This window comes from Aythya marila (assembly GCF_965140915.1).
Source record: "Aythya marila genome assembly, chromosome: Z".
In the NCBI taxonomy this organism is placed as follows: Eukaryota; Metazoa; Chordata; class Aves; order Anseriformes; family Anatidae; genus Aythya; species Aythya marila.
This window is the reverse complement of record NC_139080.1, coordinates 39,242,106-39,260,540: the sequence shown is the minus strand read 5'-3', so window position 1 is coordinate 39,260,540 and position 18,435 is coordinate 39,242,106. Positions and strand designations below refer to the sequence as shown.

General features: G+C 37.5%; 1 protein-coding gene across 1 annotated transcript in view; it reads left to right on the top strand.

Moving 5' to 3' along the window:
- Window positions 1-18,435, top strand: part of TMC1 (transmembrane channel like 1) — a gene marked incomplete at both ends in the record, with an annotated part of 65,722 nt that overhangs the window by 22,239 nt on the left and 25,048 nt on the right. Inside the window, 5 exons of the mRNA XM_082783908.1 lie at window positions 3,122-3,228; window positions 5,583-5,681; window positions 10,697-10,839; window positions 15,414-15,558; window positions 17,583-17,777. Coding sequence (XP_082640034.1) covers window positions 3,122-3,228; window positions 5,583-5,681; window positions 10,697-10,839; window positions 15,414-15,558; window positions 17,583-17,777 — 689 coding nt within the window. The remainder of the gene's footprint in view (window positions 1-3,121; window positions 3,229-5,582; window positions 5,682-10,696; window positions 10,840-15,413; window positions 15,559-17,582; window positions 17,778-18,435) is intronic.

The window sequence follows — 18,435 nt, the reverse complement described above, 5'->3', positions numbered from 1 at the left end:
CTGGCATATTTCTTCCTCATTGTCAAAAGCAGGCATGGTTGCAGAGAGGTAGCAAATGAAATGTAAATTAAGTATGTCCTACATGACGGTGAAAGGTCAGTTAGGCACTACTGGGTAAGATTGCTTTGACGTAGCAAGAAATAGTGTACCAGTAAAACAATGCTAAAAGAAAAAAAAATGCTTTCTTTCATGCAAATGTAAAAGCATAGGTAGCTATGCTGCCCTACCATCACCGAATGATGCTGTAAAGCTGGTGGAAAAACATTATAATAAAAACACTTCATGAGAGCAATAGAACTGTTAAAAATCACATGAAGTCAGTAGAAATAGTATAGCTTTATGTAAAAGAAGTCAAATGAAGAATGGGTTGTACTGGTGCAAGTGCTGCACCATGCCTGTGCCTAGGAGTACTACTGAACTGAAAAATTCTTTGGGACATTGCTTGTACACTAGAAAGACCTAAGAAGAAAATCATTCATGCTAAGCAAGCTCTGTTGTGCCTATGGACCTGAAGCAGTGGGATTGCTAATGTTTAGACACTAAAATTCTCGAGTTTTCCTTTCTGTAATAACTGTAATCTACAATATTATTTAATAATAGTAAATGAAATAAGTAAAAAGGATAAAGAAAAAAAAGGAATTACTAACTATTTTTAAGCCCTAGCAAGCAAACTTTTATCTTTAACCTTCCACTTAGTTTTGTAATATTGACCAGTATAATGAATAGGGACCTTGTTCTCTCAGCACTCTTCCATTGGGTCTGACTCTTTCAGGCTGCTATCTAGAAAGACTGAGTATCAGCTTGAAGTGTTGTGTTACCTCAGACAGGCTCTCTGCTTCAAGCTCAGAGTCCTTTCTAGCAAAGGGAGCCCAGGAGCCCAGCTTCAAAATAACATACATCAAGGTCTTTTTTTTTTTTTTTTTTTTTTTTTTATTTCCACAAGCAGGAGAGGTAGAAGTTGATAATTAAACATATGAAATGCTTATATTTGAAAAAGAGGCACTTTTATTACAATGACACTATTAATTAAATAATTAATATTTTCCTTACAGAAGAGACATTCAGTAGTATCTTTGCAACAAGACTCAATGGGAAACACATTGCTATATTGGGGCAGGGGAAGCTTCTCTGTTCCACAGCTGTAATTCACACGATTCATTCCAATGCATAGTATAAATAAAGTATTACACTTTCATACGTACCTGGAACTTGTTGTACCTCAGAATAAATTTAAAATGCTGGTGAAACTAGGACTGTTTTTGTTCATGGCTGATTCACACTATTTGTAGTTTTCCATGATCCTTGTTACTCTCTGTTTTGACCTGCCTACTTCAGAGATCTAGTTAGAGGCATCCATAGCAAAATTATCCTTACCCCCAGCTAACTTTTTCATTTGTTAGAGATTCCTTGTTTTACCAGAAAATCAATAAAGACCATAAGCAGTCTGTGCAGCGTGACTTGCAATACCTGTATGGAGGTGTGCAATTTCAATGCACTGCCTTAATACACATGTTCCAGTTGGATAACTGTGATTTCATCAAGATAAATGATGAAAAGCTGTAAATAGATTAATGAAAAGAAACCATTCCTAAAAGAAGAATAAGGATATTAATATTGACCAGGAAGAACACATCCAGCGTCATTAGATTATTTATTTTATTTATTTATTTATTTATTTATTTATTTATTAATTTATTATTTTTTAGTCCATAGCATCACCAAAAGCTGTAGGTGGGTTGTAACTGGATAAAAATGGCTCATGACAAACCAAGCTGACCAAAACATGTTTGCACACAGACCTTTCAGCAGGTAGAACACTGATAAGATTAGCTACTTTTTCTTGCAGAATTTCAAAATTGTAGTTTCATTCTGAACTGTGAAGTAGATTTTGAAATGCTGAAATCTTTAACAGAGTTTTTTGTCATCGTTGTTTTTTCTTCCCTTTTCATAGCCCAAATAAATATCTCTTATCAATAGATCTCTGTTTACTGTTTACACTCTGGGATTATGCCAGTTTAAGCATGTTAAATCTTTTACTTTTTTTTTTTTTTTTTTTTTTTTTTTTTAAATAATAGAACATGCATAGATTAGCTGCAAATAGTACCAACCATGTTAACCTAATTTAAAAAAATGGAAGAATTGTTGCCTGCTTTGCAAAACAGTCTGCGAATACCAATGTAAACTCCTTTGCACAGCTTATTGTTTGTTGTAACAGTGCATCAGGCTCCTTAGCTAGACTGTGTGTGAGAAAACCTGGGGAAAGGTCTGCTTTTACATATGAAATCTGGTATTTTCTAGCTCAGATGAGCAAGGTTGCCATCTGTTCTCTATCTAGCAGAGTGGTGCTGTAGCAGCTTGAGTTTTGTTTGACCTGTTATTTCTGATTGGCCTGATTTGCAGAGGTATTGGTAAAATCAGGCACTTAGTGCTCTCTGATTCTCCTGCTACTTCCTCTTCACGTACATTTGGGTCAGTGGTCTGGAGTGGGGAAGGTCCAAGGTCTGGTTTGATGGGTTAGCCTTTGCACATGGGTTTGAGGAAAATACATAGATAGCAAATTAAGAGAAAGAAAGAATAAAGCACTTGCAGATCTTTTTGTTCTTCCCTGGTGAACAACTCTATCTCCACTAGCTAGCTTAAAAGAGCACTTTCAAGTACTCTATGTCATTGGAAAAACTACTCCCACTGGCTAATTCTGTGGTACTTCCTATTAACACTGAGGTGGTACTGGCTTACATGTCAAAAATGCTCAAAATACACATGTATTTAAACAAAAAAAAAAAAAAAAAAAAAAAAAAAAGAGAGAGAGAGCAGAGAGAAAAAAGTGTGACTTACTTTGATTCCTGACATTAGAGGATTTCATACAATTAAATACCATAGTATTTACATGAACGCAAGTACTTCATCCAAGTAATATTTTTGCTTTTTCTTTTTGCTGTTTCTGTTTTCTCTACCAGGTCAATGAATACTAGTATGTAAATTGGAAAAAAAGTTATTAGAATTGTAGTAGTAAAAAAGACAAAAAACTCTGCCATATTTAGTTTATTTTAACTATGCTTTGAACAACTTAATTTTAAGGTAAAGTATCATATAAAGTTTTTCACATCTTATGTTTTCATAGGTCACTTTGGTTCATCAGTAGCCTCTTACTTCATATTCTTACGCTGGATGTATGGAATAAACATGATTCTCTTCGGACTGACCTTTGGACTTGTAATGGTCCCTGAGGTGGGAATTTTTTTAATTATCATTTTTTAAATTGTCATTGAGAATTTCTGCCTTTGCTGTGACATTTCATAGGATTGGACCTTCAGATAAATTTCTAATCTCTTTATGCTCCATGTTAATGTTAAAAAACATTAAGGTGTACTAAGGCCATGAAGGTGTACTTCAAGGAAAGTTGTCTTTAGAGAAGTGTCTTGGAGTAGACCTATGAGAAAAATGTATTGTCATGGTTCCGCTCGAGTCGGCAGCCGAGCTCCACCACAGCCGCTCTATCACTCCCCCTCCTCAAAGAGGAATGGGGAGAAAATACTATGAAAAGAGCTCAAAGGTTGAAATAAGGACAAGAAGATTACGCAGTAAGTATTGTAACAGGCAAAACAGACTCTGCATAGGGAGATAGTAAGATTTATTGCTTATTACTAACAAGCTAGAGAAGTGAGAAACAAAGGAAAGAAACCAAAAGCACCTTCCCCCATCATCCACGCTCTTCCACCTCCTCCCCCCCGAGCAGCATGGGGGAATGGGGGTTATGGTCAGTCTACAGCGCTTCTTCTCTGCCACTCCTTCTCAGTCACTCTCGTCCCCTGTGCTGTCCCACCCACGGGATACAGTCCTTGATGAACTGATCCGGCGTGGGCTTCCCTCAGGCAGCAGCTCTTCCAGAACTGCTCCAGATATGGGTCCGTACCACGGGGTCCATCCCTCAGGAGCAAACTGCTCCAACCTGGCTCTCCTACGGGCAGCAGCTCCTGCCAGGTCACCTGCTCCACCGTGGTGTCCTCCACGGGCTGCAGCGTGGAACCCTGCTCCACCGTGGTACTCCATGGGCTGCAGGGGGACATCCTGCTTCACCATGGTCCTCACCACAGGCCACAGGGGGCTTCTGCTCCGGTGTCTGGAGCACCTCTCCCCCTCCTTCTGCACTGATCTTAGCACCTGCAAGGTTGTGCCTCACTCCTCTCACTCTCCCAGCTGCTGTGTGGCGCAGTGTTTTTTTCCCTGTCTTAAATATGCTCTCACAGAGGCACAAAACAACATTGCTTATTGGCTCGGCTCTGGTCAGCAGTGGGGCCCTTACCAAACATGGGGCAGCTTCTAGATTCTTCTCACAGAAACCATCCCTATGGCCACCTGCTACCAAAACCTTGCCACGTAAACCTACTACATGTATGTGAGGATGTGTCCCAAAAGTGTTTTTTCAGAGACTGGGATGGTGTTAAACTACTTTTTATTTTTTATTTTTACATTATTTATTTTATTTTATTTTATTTTATTTTATTTTATTTTATTTTATTTTATTTTATTTTATTTTATTTTATTTTGTTTTGTTTTGTTTTGTTTTGTTTTGTTTATTTTATTTATTTTATTTTTTTAAATAGAGAAGTAAGTAGAGGAGCTCAGGCAAAGAAGCAGTCGAGTCGTGTATTAAAATGTGCATTGCAAAGACAAACATATATTCGAAGGTGCTGAGGCACCCTGGACCCTTTTCAGTAGCCTTTGTACTCACATGTTAAGAAGGCTGAACAGGCTGCAAAGTCACAAGAAAGGCACAAATTAAAAACTGTGCCCAGAATATGTACTTCAAGCAGAAACCACTTTTGTAAAATAAAATTTTATCTGTAAAATAAAAATAAAAATAAATAAAATATTTATCTAGCACCTTTAAGGCACTGTAGTACCTTCTTAAGAAGAAGGCTTATTTGGAATTAAAAGTGTTGTGCCATCCCCTGATTTCACTCTTTCACATTTCTCACACCTTCTAGTCAGCAGATGGGAAACCATAAGTTAGGAATTTCCAGCAGTTTCCTAGTACACCATTTCAGTAATGCGATTCATCTTCCACTGAGGCCAAAACAGAGAAAATGACAAACTAGTTACAGGGAGAGGCTTAGAAAGGGTGCTGAAAGGACATATACTGTGGCTGGGCAAGTATCTTGCCAGAGCAGTGGGACTCAAAATCCAAACTGAATCGTAGTATTTTCCCACACATTTCAGTTAACAAACCAATACAATTCATTATGCAAGAAAAATTAATCTTCTGGTCTTGTCTGTAAGACACAGACCACTCATCAATTTGAAATTCTTTGTTGCCTTTGAATGTAGGTGACACAACTTGATAGCACTTTGTTGCTAGTGAAATGTCACTTTAAATTTAGAAAAGACTGTTAGTGAATACTTTAGGCATAGTTTCAATCTTAAATGTCAGAAGCAATGAAAAGAAGTGGAGAAGTAGGTCACTCTCACTAGGGAACTAAGGAGCACAAAATAAGACTTCCTAAAAAGTGACAGATCACTATCCCTTCCTTTTGTTGGTATTTTGCTTTAAAATGTAAATTGCTCTTATTTCTTGGTTCCAGGCTTTGATGGGGAAGCCATATGGCTCTCTACCTAGAAAAACTGTCCCAAGAGCTGAAGAAGCCAGTGCTATGAACTTTGCTACCCTCTGGGATTTTAGTGTAAGTGCATAATTTTGCAATATTGCATATTCACATGACCTTTTCATCATTATGGACTTTGGCTTCATTATTTAATAATCAGAGATTTAATATGGAATATTTCTGGAGAAAATAGAAGTAGAATTAATTTGCTCTTCCCCCCCCCCCCAAAAAAAAAAAAAAAAAAAAAGTAATTTCTATGTGTAGATATTTATTTCAGGTAAAACGTACCAAACTCAGTGTCTACATGCACATCTCACTTATGGGAAAAAGTTTTAAAGTTGGATTCATAACCCTGGGTGCAGTCTGTACATTACTTAAGGATGAATTCAGTCCTCTGTATTTATGGTATTAGGATTCCACATTGGAGGATGCAGAATGGATAAAAAAAAAAAAACATAATCCAATAATGTGCTCTGTATTTTTTTTTCCTCTAAAATTGAATGTTGTTTTTAGTTTTTATAACTTATATAATATATAAATATTTTAGCTGGATTAATAAGGGTGTTTTAATTCTTTACAGTTGATGTAATGCCCAGCTGAACCTAAGGTTCTATACCTCCTATACTGACAGACTATTTCTAAATATGTCATACAGCTTTTTCTTCCTGAAAACAACTAACCTAATTTTGCATGCGGCATTTCTCTGCAGTTGATCTCATTATACATGTATATACGGATGATCCAACTTTGTATAAGGCTAGGTGATGATAAATTCAGTATTGCAATAAATTGTTTAGAAGGTTTTTATAATTCTCTACGGGTCATGGTCAACGTTATCAAAAGGTACTTTTCACCTGTGAAACAGTGCAACCATCTAATTAAGATTTTCCTTCAGATCAATGAAAGCAGCATCCACTGAGTTAAGAGTGATTTCTACCTCAATCTACTGCATTCTTTCTTTTCTATAAGGAACATCAAAACTTAGGGACTTATACATATAACTATATTCTAGCACTTAATTTATTTTAGCAGCAAGAAGCATGAATATACTTCATAGAACAGCTTGAGTTGGAGGGACCTTAAAGATCACCCAGTTCCAACCCTCTTGCCATGTGTAGGGATGCCACCCACTAGATCAGGTTGCCCATGGCCTCATCCAACCTGGTCTTGAACAGCTTGAGGGATGGTGCATCTGCAAACTCTCTGCACAACCTGTTCCAGTGCCTCACCACCCTCACAGTGAAGAATTTCCTCCTAACCTCTAACCTAAATCTCCATTCTTTTATTTTAGAACCAATCCCTCCCTTGTGCTGTTATTGTTTACCCACTGTAAAAAGTTGCTCTCCATCTTTTTCATAAACTCCCTTTAAGTATTGAACAGCTGCAATAAGGTCACCCTAGACCCTTCTCTTCTCTAGGCTGAACACCCACAGCTCTCTCAACATTTCTTCACAGGAGAGGTGCTCCAGCCCTTTAATCACTTTTGTGGCCTTCCTCTGGACCCATTCTAACAGACCCACATCCTTTGTGTGCTGAGGGCCCTAGACCTGGATGCAGCACTCCAAGTGGGGCCTCACAAGGGCAGAGCAGAGGGGCACAATCACCTCTCCACCTGCTGCCCAATCCTATTTTGATGCAGCCCAGGATATTGTTGGTCTTCCAGGCTGCAAATGCTCACTGCTGGCTCATGTTGAGCTTTTCATCCACCCCAACTCCTAAGTCCTTCTCTGCAGGGCTGCTGTCCATGAGTTCTTCTCCCAGTCTGTACTCATGCCCAGGATTGCCCCGACCCAGGTGCAGCACCTTGCACTTGGACTTGAACCTCATTAGTTTCACAAGAGCCCACTATTCAAGCTTGTCCAGGTCCCTTTGGATAGCAACCCTTTCTCCTGTTGCATCAAATGCACCACTCAGCTTGGTGTAATCTGGAAGCACTCAATCTCTCTGTTTTATGACATTGATAAAGATATTAAATAGTACCAGTCTCAGGACAGACCCCTGAGGGACACCACTTGTCACTGGCCTCCACTTGGACATAGAGCCGTTGTCCACCACTCTCTGTGTGTGCCATCCAGCCAATTCCTTATCCACTGACATCCTTCAAATACATATCTCTCCAGTCTGGAGATCAAGATGTCATATGGGACTGTGTCAATGGCCTTGCAGAAGTCCAGGTAGATGGCATTGGTCAGTCTTGCCTTGTATACTGACTGATGTAGTCACTCCATCATAGAAGGCAGATTGGTTTTTAAAAGAAATGGATTTGAGAAAAGATGAATGAAGACAGATGGTGAAAGGAGGGGAAAGTTTATAATAGCTGAGAGAAACAAGACCTGACATATCTGAAGAAGAAAGTCTAGTGAATTACAGCAGCAGTTAACACCGGGAGCAAATGCAATAGAAATAAACATGGAACACGACCATGGAAAAGATGGATCCCCTGAAATATTCAGGGCAAAAAAGAATTTTCTTGAAGTATGTCAAATCAAAAAATATTCCCTGAAGATTTTGACATGTTTAATTAAGCAGTGTAGGAAATAGTACCTTTCATCCAATACCAGTTCTTGTATGTCACAAAGTAAGTTATAAAGAAGTGAACCCATGTCAACAAACTTTACTTCATAACTCAAAAAAAAAAAAAATCAAAAAATCACCATTCATTGGTGAAGAAAAGATTAGTTAATTAAATATATATATATATAAAAAAATATTTAAATATATATATATATTATTCCCTTGACAAATAGAGACAGGTTTTTTTTTTTTTTTTAACTTGGCATTCAGTTTTAATACTGTATAATCTACAGTTCAGAAAATAATCCAGACCTAAAGGAATCAGACTCTCAAGCTTCATTATAATAACACATTGGACCAATATTCTTATCTTACCCTTCTTTTACATTTGGGTAAGGAAATTGCAAAAGATGTCTCTCATGAATGCCTACACAGCTAAAAATATTTCAAGTTTCATGGTGAAATGCTGTAGGCAAAGTCCAGAAAAAAAAAAAACAAAAACAAAAACAAAAAAAAAAAAAAAAACAAAAGCAAACAATCACAGAATCACAGAATCACAGAATTTCTAGGTTGGAAGAGACCTCAAGATCATCGAGTCCAACCTCTGACCTAACGCTAACAATCCCCACTAAACCATATCCCTAAGCTCTACATCTAAACGTCTTTTGAAGACTTCCAGGGATGGTGACTCCACCACCTCCCTGGGCAGCCTGTTCCAGTGTCTAACAACCCTTTCGGTACAGAAGTTCTTCCTAACATCTAACCTAAAACTCCCCTGGCTCAACTTAAGCCCATTCCCCCTTGTCCTGTCACCAGGCACGTGGGAGAACAGACCAACCCCCACCTCGCTACAGCCTCCCTTGAGGTACCTATAGAGAGAGATAAGGTCGCCCCTGAGCCTCCTTTTCTCCAGGCTGAACAAGCCCAGCTCCCTCAGCCGCTCCTCGTAGGACTTGTTCTCCAGGCCCCTCACCAGCTTCGTCGCCCTTCTCTGCACCCGAACAAACAAACAAACAAAAAACCTTACCAAATTACAAATTACACACAATGGAGGAATTATCACAGACTTTGCAGAACAATGACTTATGAGAGATTTTTATACTCTGAAGGATACAAAAGACTCTCTAGAACTGTGTCAGGCTGTAAAGAAAGCTGAAAGAAAGCTATGCTAACATGGAATTATACGATGCTGTAATGAGCATAAAGATGCAAAAGACCAACTATTGAATTTCAATATGGCCCAACAGTGTGAAAGTTTTACTAGTAACAATAACAATATTTACCTTATCAGAAAATAAAATATCATTACTCTTCTATATATATATAAAAAATATATATTTTATAATTATATATTTTATATATATATAATTATATTTTATATTTTTATAAAATATACATATATAAATATATATTTCTGAAAACCAGTCTGATATGATGTAAAAAGAGATACGATTCTTAAATCAAGACATTTTGAATAATATTTTTATGATATATTAATATTTCGTTTTCACATTAGAATTGCAAACAAAATTTTTCAATTAACTCTGTGACAGATGTAGCGAGAGCTCTAATAACCGTACATATTGCAAGATAATATATAAAGGAGAGATATTATTTATTTTAAGTCATATGAGCTCCTGAACAGAAGAATGGAAGTAAATAGCTTCTTTAACTCACAAAAATATCAGTTTACTGTATCAGTGTCAAAATAATGCATGATCCAATTACATTTTCACTGAACTGTATTTGCCTTGAATTCATGCAGTCAGCTGAAGGTGTGGCCATGGAGAGTTGTCATTTGAAAGTTTCTATGTACAGTCTTCTAGGAGGAGATTTCTTGCTCTAACTAGGATTATCAGGAAACTTCAGGTATTTAGATCATTTTAGATACCAGCATTTTTTATTTTTATTTTTTTACTTTTCTTTTTATTGTTAACCATTTATTATTAAATTACTTTGAAAAATCAGGAATATGACTTGTAGAAGAGAAAGGGATTCTCATTACAGCTTTTAGAAAAATAGATAAACTTTGAACTGCTGAAAAGAAGATACATTTACATTGTATTCCTTATAACCTTGGAGTCAAAGTGTTAACAAACCCTGAACACTGAATAATTATTCAATAAAATGCAGCTATGTATTGACTAACATATACTGAATGATCATCCAGTGAACTGCAAACAATGTTAGACAAAGAATGTGTATAAGAATTTTATATGAATAAGAATATATAAGAAAGAATATATAAGAAATGTGGAAACGAAGCAAAAAAAAATTGTATTTTTGCTGAAAGTAATTTGTAAAACTAAGTATGTGATTTTTTATTTTTATTTTTTTTTGCAATAGACCGTCCTTGTAAAGTTTTAAAGATAGAATATTTGCAAATTGACATGAAATATTCTGTCTTTCTAAAAATTACAAAAGGAGGGTTTGTCCATCCTGTGAGATTTACTATAGTAATGCTTATAACTGTTTTGAATGCATTAAAATTAATGTTTCGGTATGTTGCTGTTGATAGAATTCTAATTAAGTGCATAGCTACAAGACTTGTGATGTTACAATTGTTATTGAATTTTCAGGGCTTTGCACAGTATTCTGTTCTCTTTTATGGTTATTACAATAACCAGAGGACAATTGGATGGCTCAAGTTCAGGATGCCTCTTTCCTATTTCCTTGTTGGAGTTGGGACTATTGGCTACAGCTTTATGATTGTCATTCGAACGTAAGTTCTGTTTGGCTTTGGAGTGAAGTACATTTTGAAAGACAGGTAATATCAATGTTGATCACTAAGTCTACCTTTTTAAACAAAAACACACTTTGGAATACAATAATGGAGCTAAAATGCAAAGAAAGGCTGATTTCTGTCACAGAATCATAAAATGGCTTGGGTAGGAAGGGACCTTAAAGATCATTGAATTCCAAACCTCCTGCCATGGGCAGGGACACCTCCCAACAGACCAGGTTGCTCAGAGCCCCATCCAACCTGGCCTTCAATATTTCCAGGGATGTGGCATCCACAACTTCTCTGGGCAGATCTTCCCTTTGTGAAGTCATCTTGGCTGTTACCAATCACCTTCTTATTTTCCATGTCCCTTAGCATGGTTTCCAGCAGGATATGCTACATGATCTTGCCAGACACAGAGGTGAGACTGACTAGCTTGTAGTTCCACGGGTCATCCTTTATTTCCTTTTTTAAAAAGGGGGTTTTCCCTCTCCCAGTCATTGGGAACCTAACCAGACTGCCAAAACTTCTCAAATATGCTGGACAGTGACTTAGCAACTATATCCGCCAGTTACCTCCAGGACCAATGGATAAGATCCCATGGACTTGTGCACGTTCAGGTTCCTTATATAGATGGTCTCGAACCTGATCTTTTCCAACACTGGTGTGGTATTTTTACCAAGCTAGCCATCTGAACTCCACCACAACCACTCTCTCTCTCCCCCACTCATCAAAGGAAAGGGGGTGAAAATATGATGGAAAGGCCTCAAGGTTTGAGATAAGGACAGCAAGATCCTTGCCCATTTACCATCATGGGCAAAACAGACCCAGCACAGAGAGATTAGTAAAATATGTTACCTATTACCAACAAGCTAGAGCGGTGACTAACCAAAAACAAAATAAAAACCTCCACCCTCTTCTATGTCCTAATCCTGAGCAGTACTGGGGAACGGGGAATGGGGACTGTCGTCAGTCCCTGATGCTATGTCTCTGCCGCTCCTTAATGGTCCCTCTTTGCCCCTGCTCCATGTAGGATCCCTCCCACGGGATGCCATCCTTCCTGAACTTATCCTGAGGGGGCTGCCCACAGACAGCAGCTCTTCAGGAACTGAACAACAGTGTCCATCCATCCCCCAGGAGCAAACTGCTCCAGCATGGGTCCCCCACAGGTAGAAGCTCCCCCCAGACCCTCTACTTTTGCGTGGGCTCCTCTCCACAGGCTGCAGCTCTGGCCTGGAGCCTGCTCCTGTGAGGGTTGTCCATGTGCTGCAGCCTCCTCCAGGCCACAGCCACCTGCTCCACCGGGGCACTTCCACGGGTTGCAGCATGGAGATCTGCTCTGCCATGGGACTCATGGGATGCAGGGGGATAGACAGCCTGCTCCACCAGGGAACTCTCCACAGGCTGCAGGGGAACTTCTGCTCCATGCCTGGAGCACCTCCTGCCCTCTTGCTGCACTGACTGTGGGGTCTGAAGGGCTGTTCCTCACTCCTCTCTTCCAGCTGCTATTTTGCAGCACTGTTTTCCCTTTCTTCAATCTGCTCTCCCAGAGGCACAAACAACATTGCTTATTGGCTCAGCTGTGGCAACTGGTGAGCCCCTTTGGAGCTGGCTCTTTTGTAATATGGGGCAGCTTCTGGATTCTTCTCACAGCAGCTGCCCCTACAGCCCCCTGCTACCAAAACCATGCTGCACAATTCTAATACAACTGGGTGGTTCATCATTCTTCCAGTCCCTGCCTTTGCCTTCTGGGAACCAGGCCATATGACTGGAGCTCTTGTAAGTGAAGACTGGCAAAATAGTTATTTAGTACCTCAGCCTTCTCCATATCCTGGGTGACTGGATCTCCTGTTTCTTTCTGGAGAGGGCCCATAATTCATCTAGTCTTCCTTTTATCAGTGAGGTATCTATGGAACCCTTCCTTATTGCCCTTGATGCCTCTTTTGAATGTTAAAGTCATATAAGATTCCTTGTTGTCTGTTGTGGAAGTGGAAAAAATCCTTACTGAAATAACAGTTTTTCCCTCCTGCAACTTCAAAGTGTAAAATAAATGCATAAAGTAAGGAACAGAGCTGTCAGCCCTTCTTTTCATTATGCTCTGCATCTAGCATAATGTCAACTAACATTCAGGAAATTCAACTGTTCTTCCTTCAGTGATATGTTATGTGTGTTACTTTCTTTTAAGAAGGAAGAAGACAAGAAAGAAACATATGGCAAATAATTCTCTGTGTAATTCACAGCAGTAAATGACTCTCAGCAAGACTATGGTGGTTAGGTCACATTTGCACAGTGGTAAAGAATTAATACCACTGATCAAAGTAAAGGTTTAATGTCCTGTCGCACAAAAAATTATCTCCAGCAGTGTTTTCCCCAGGAAAACTATGCTTAATATAATGTTAAAAACATAACACTAAATCAGTAGGAAGCATATGGGTAAGTGAAATTGGGCCTATGCAGTACAATTAGTGAGACATTTTTGGCTTTCAAATATCAGACTTGAATTTTGTCCTAGGATCAGAATTAAAATGAATACTCATTTATTATTACTTTATAGCCAAACTATTAGAATAAACTGTGATAATTTTAATATTTTCAGAGGAGATTAGCTGCTAGTAGATACAATATTTAATACCCTTGATTCCAGCGAGACGATCACCTACTGCAATAAATGCAGTTAGCTTGTAATGCATCTTTAAAAGTTAGTAAGGGTGAAAAGTGGAGCTTTGCAGGTCAAGATTCAAGGACACTTTTGAAAGATCACAGTTAATTTGTTTTTAATGTTTCATGCTGAGGTAAGAATTTTTCACTTTCATGAGCACTAGATTAAATCATGATCTGTTCTTCTAATATTATATCATTTCCTGCACAGGGCAAAAGAATTTCATAATAATAATAAAAAAAAAAACTTCATCAATTACACTTTTTTTTTTTTTTTTTTTTTTTTGAGAGAATGCAAACTAATTCAATAAAGAAGTCATTGGTATAGCTGGAAACTGTCTTTTAAAATATTTATTTGATAATGTACCTATGAAAATTAGAAAAGTCTTAGTCTCAGAGAATATATCAGAGAATCCCTCAGAATAAAACAAAGGAAGACCAAAGAGGAAAACTACACCATATCTAGTACATGTGACCCATCTGGTCAAGTGACACTAATGCTGATCTATAACTAGTTGATCTTCAGGACAGTTTTTGCAGTCCTCTTTGCTGTTTCTCCAGAAAGCAATATAATGGGAAGTGCTACTGTTGTTATCCTGTTAACAGAGATCTGGGAAAGAGTGTGTATGTGTGAAAGAGGTAGTAAGTATTTAGGAGAAATATCTAGAATTATGGCTCCACTCTTCAGCTCTTCCACTAAACAGAAACATTTTTGGTCTCATGGAAATAATATCTCAACCACATTCACTGTTTTGTTAAGAATTCTTGAGAAGGAATTATCTTAGTCTAGAAGCCAGCAGCAGAGCAAATTCTCACCAAGAGAATTAAATAAATTACATTACATAATGAATTAAATTACATAAAGTCTGTCTCTTCTGTATATAATCTTTAAAAAACAAACCAAAAAAACAATGAACCAACCAAGCAAGAACAACTAAAAGAAACAATCAAAACTCAAACCAAACAACAACAAAAACTACCCCAACCAACCAACCAATCCCTCCTTCCCCCAATGGCTTTAGTTTATGCTGGCTCAGAACTATTTGCCGTTTTATTTACTTATGTTTCTCTTCCTGTATATAAGAGTATGCATTTCACTGGACCATTATAAATGTGATACATTGAATGTATGGATACTAATAACATAATACAATTGCATTAGTCAGCTTTAAGGGGTGCAATTTTTTGTCCAAGAAATTAATACTATATCCAAGGTCAAATGGCTTGTTCCCCACCAATATAATATAAATAATCCGTACTTGTGCTTAATGAGTTGAATTAAGAGATGAAGTAGGCAAAAGCAAGACCACTTTTATTACATGAATGACAATACTTTGAAAAAGAAGAGTTAGTAGTCAAGATGAAACCAAATCACTGAAGAAAGAATTTGATGTTTGTGGATACTGTTATAAATCTCATTTATAAGTGCATAGAAGATGAGAGGCAAGATAGAAAGATTTATTTATTTGGTAAAAACAGACTTTATTCTGGTTGATTATTTTAGAATTCTTTTTTTCCTCTTAATGAGGTCTATAATCAAATCTACTTCAGTTCAGTTTTTTCTGCAGCTTTCTATTTAAGTGATCTTCTTGTTATTGTGTTCACTATTGAGTTTCTTAACCAGTGGAAGTTCTCTGAGATGTTAATGAAATAAATTCTTTCTTTCTCATAAAAATGTGTTGCAAGCTAATAAATAGAAACAGCTAAGAACTTCAAATCTCTGTCCTTCTTCCTTGTTTCAAGCAGATTTTTCTATACTTGACTGATTGCAGCATGACTGATTGCGTTGATAATATGTATATATATTTTTCAGAATAATGTTAGAACTTTAGGAAGAATTAAAACAAACAAACAACATGCTCACATAGCAAAACTGCTTCTAATAGGACCTTTCTGTGTCTTTTTGACTTTTGCAGAATGGCAAGGAATGCAAATGAAGATGGTGGTGGAGATGACACTAGTTTTAATTTCAGCTGGAAAATGTTCACAAGCTGGGACTACCTGATTGGCAATCCTGAGACAGCAGATAATAAGTTTGCTTCGATCACTACAAGCTTTAAGGTAAAACAAAGCTCTCTAAAGACATGTAATTTGACTTGTCTTTCACACTGGTGCGAACCAGGTGGAATTAACACATTACTAAGCCATTAGGCTTAAACTTTAGTGGGCAGCTCTGTACCCTTCTGGTCTGGGTCTTTATGCCTTTCCATCCTATTTTTTTCCTTTTCATTGTGGAAGATAAAAATATAGCATCATTTATGTCTTCTGTGACTGCAGTACTAGTTTTAGCAAAATGATTCTACTGTAAAAATAATCTTTTCCTTTTTCCTTGTCTCTGATGTCTTCCAGTTTCTCTGATGCTTGTGTCTGAAAAACTTTTTTTAAAAGGTTGCTGACAGTTTGCCAACCTGACTTTTTCTTGTTCTCTTGCTACCATGAGAGGTACCATAAGATAACATCATCTAAAAAGAATTCTTCATCACATAAGAATTTGTGTCAGACTTCTGAGTGTCTACTTGTTTTTCAATAAGAAAAGATAAAAAAGACTGCTTTCTTTGCATAACAGAAAGTTTTTATTTTGAAATCAATTATGAAACATAGCCCAATTTGCAATGCAATACAATAGACCTCTGTAGGCTATGATTATTTCACCAGTCATTCTGTGAGAAATCTGGGGCAAGATGTGAGATGCACTTCTGCAAAAACAGTGGACAGGAGGTATTCTGTGTATTGAATGTTAAAGAAAGTGTTGCTATACATGGGCATGCCTGTGGAGTAGGTAAAAGAAAAAATATTTTTCAGCGTAATAATCTGGGGGGAATACACTGGCGAGGTGTTACCAGGAACAAGTTGCTATTCTTGCAGTCACTGATTTTATATGGCATGGGACCTGGAGGACCAACCATTAGCTACCCTATAAAATCACATACACCATTCCTTTCTGCAGTAGTGATATAACCAGCATATGACCACCTTACAACTACAAATATAAGAATAGTTGCACACAAGGTCAGTGGAAAGAAAAGGTCTTAAAAAAAAAAAAAAAAAAAGTAAAATACTAACTGGACGTACTCAAAGTCTGAGAGATTTCTCTGCCTACCTGCTAAGGTCAGTTGCTAAATGGTATCTAGACAAGAACATAAATCAGCTGGAGACATTTTTGAGAAATAAACTGCTGAACCTTTTCTGTGACCTTTGCAAATGAGCAAGGAGAGAAAGAATGAAGCCTTGGTTTGGGAGACATCATGGGAGTTTTGCTCAAGAGCTGCTGCAGTCTCCTTTCATTTTTGTAACAAACAAGTGGTAAGAAAAATAAAGCCATGATTTATTTTTAAAAATATTATTATAATTAATTACTACAATACAGGACTTCAGCTTCCCTTCTGTACAACTGATTTCCTTACTTAAGTAAAAAAACTGCAACCTAACTTCCTTTTCATGAACATAGTTCAGAGAGACAGCTCTTTCTGCTGGAAAAAGCAGGAGCTGAAGATTTTATTTGCACCAGAGTTCTAATATATGGCAACTCATGGCCAAGGATAAATGTGGGGCAAGCATTTTATTTTTTAGTTCAAAGCTGTGCACTGCTTATGATATTCATTTATTTATTTTTTGGGGGGGATGGGGGACAGACACTCTTATATGTAAACAATCTTTTAACTCTTACTTAATCAATGACTCAAAATAAATCTTTTTTGCAATTTTTTACAAATGTGCATTTTTTGATGGTGACAGTTCATTTGCTGGCAGTTAATCACATGTGTCTTGTTGGGTCACCCCCAGCGCCTCACACCACCTTTCAAGCTGACAGACTGTGCTGGTTTCTTCTTGACATATGAGTAGAGGTGTAATGAGTGATACACTCAATGGAAAAAAAAGTGAACTCTGGGGAGCCAAATCCCTGAAATTTTTCAAGGTCCGAAACAGATTTTATGAAACAATGTAATCTTATCTCAAAACATGATGTCCAGGTGTGCATTTGCATCATCACAACTGATTTAACTGAATTCTAACTACTGACTAAGCAATGTAGAGTCTTGACCATTAAAGTACTGATAATATTCTTTTGTTTCTAACAAGTGCAGGAAGCTATCGTGGAGGAGCAGGAGAGCCGAAAAGAGGAAAACATTCACTTGACTCGATTCCTGAGAGTTCTTGCTAACTTCTTAGCCCTATGCACACTTGCTGGGAGTGGCTACCTCATCTTTTTCGTTGTGAGAAGATCACAGAAATTTGCCCTGGAAGGTCTGGAGAACTACGGGTGGTGGGAAAGAAATGAAGTTCGTGCTAGCACATTTCTAAAATAGATGTGGTTTCAAACTTTGTCTCTCTACTCTGCATGTTGACTTTTTTTTTTTTCTTTTTACCCTGAGAATTTAAGCACTTTGAGTGTGGGTGGTAAATGTGCAGCAAAAGAACTCTTATTGTCTTTCTGCTTTGTGCTTCATTAAAAGGAATATATATATATATATATATATATATATATATATATATATATAAGTTGTCCTTTTATATTCAGTTTTCCTTTAAGACCTTCACCTTTTCTCTTTTGAGCCCCTAAAACTGTTTTTCCAGCCACTCTGTGGACTCACAAGATCTACTCAAGGTGCCTACTCTCTTGTTACTTTCCTGTAGAGAGTGGTCCAAGGAAAGTGACTAGTATGCAGCCATGTCCAAAGTTACTTGGGACCTCAGAGATACCACTCTGCAGTACAGCAACAGTATGAAGCTTAAGCCTTCCAGCTTCACCTGCCCAGTCCAAGAACACAATATCTTTTTTTTTTTTCCTTTTCTCTGTTTAATCTGTTTTCTTCTAGAGTAAATCCAGTCCTGACTTATAGAGGTATATAGTGAAAGTGATTGTGTTTGCTGTAACAGTATGTAGTAGGCACTTGAATTCAGCATTGCTGTATAAAAACCTGAACAGACTGTTTTTTA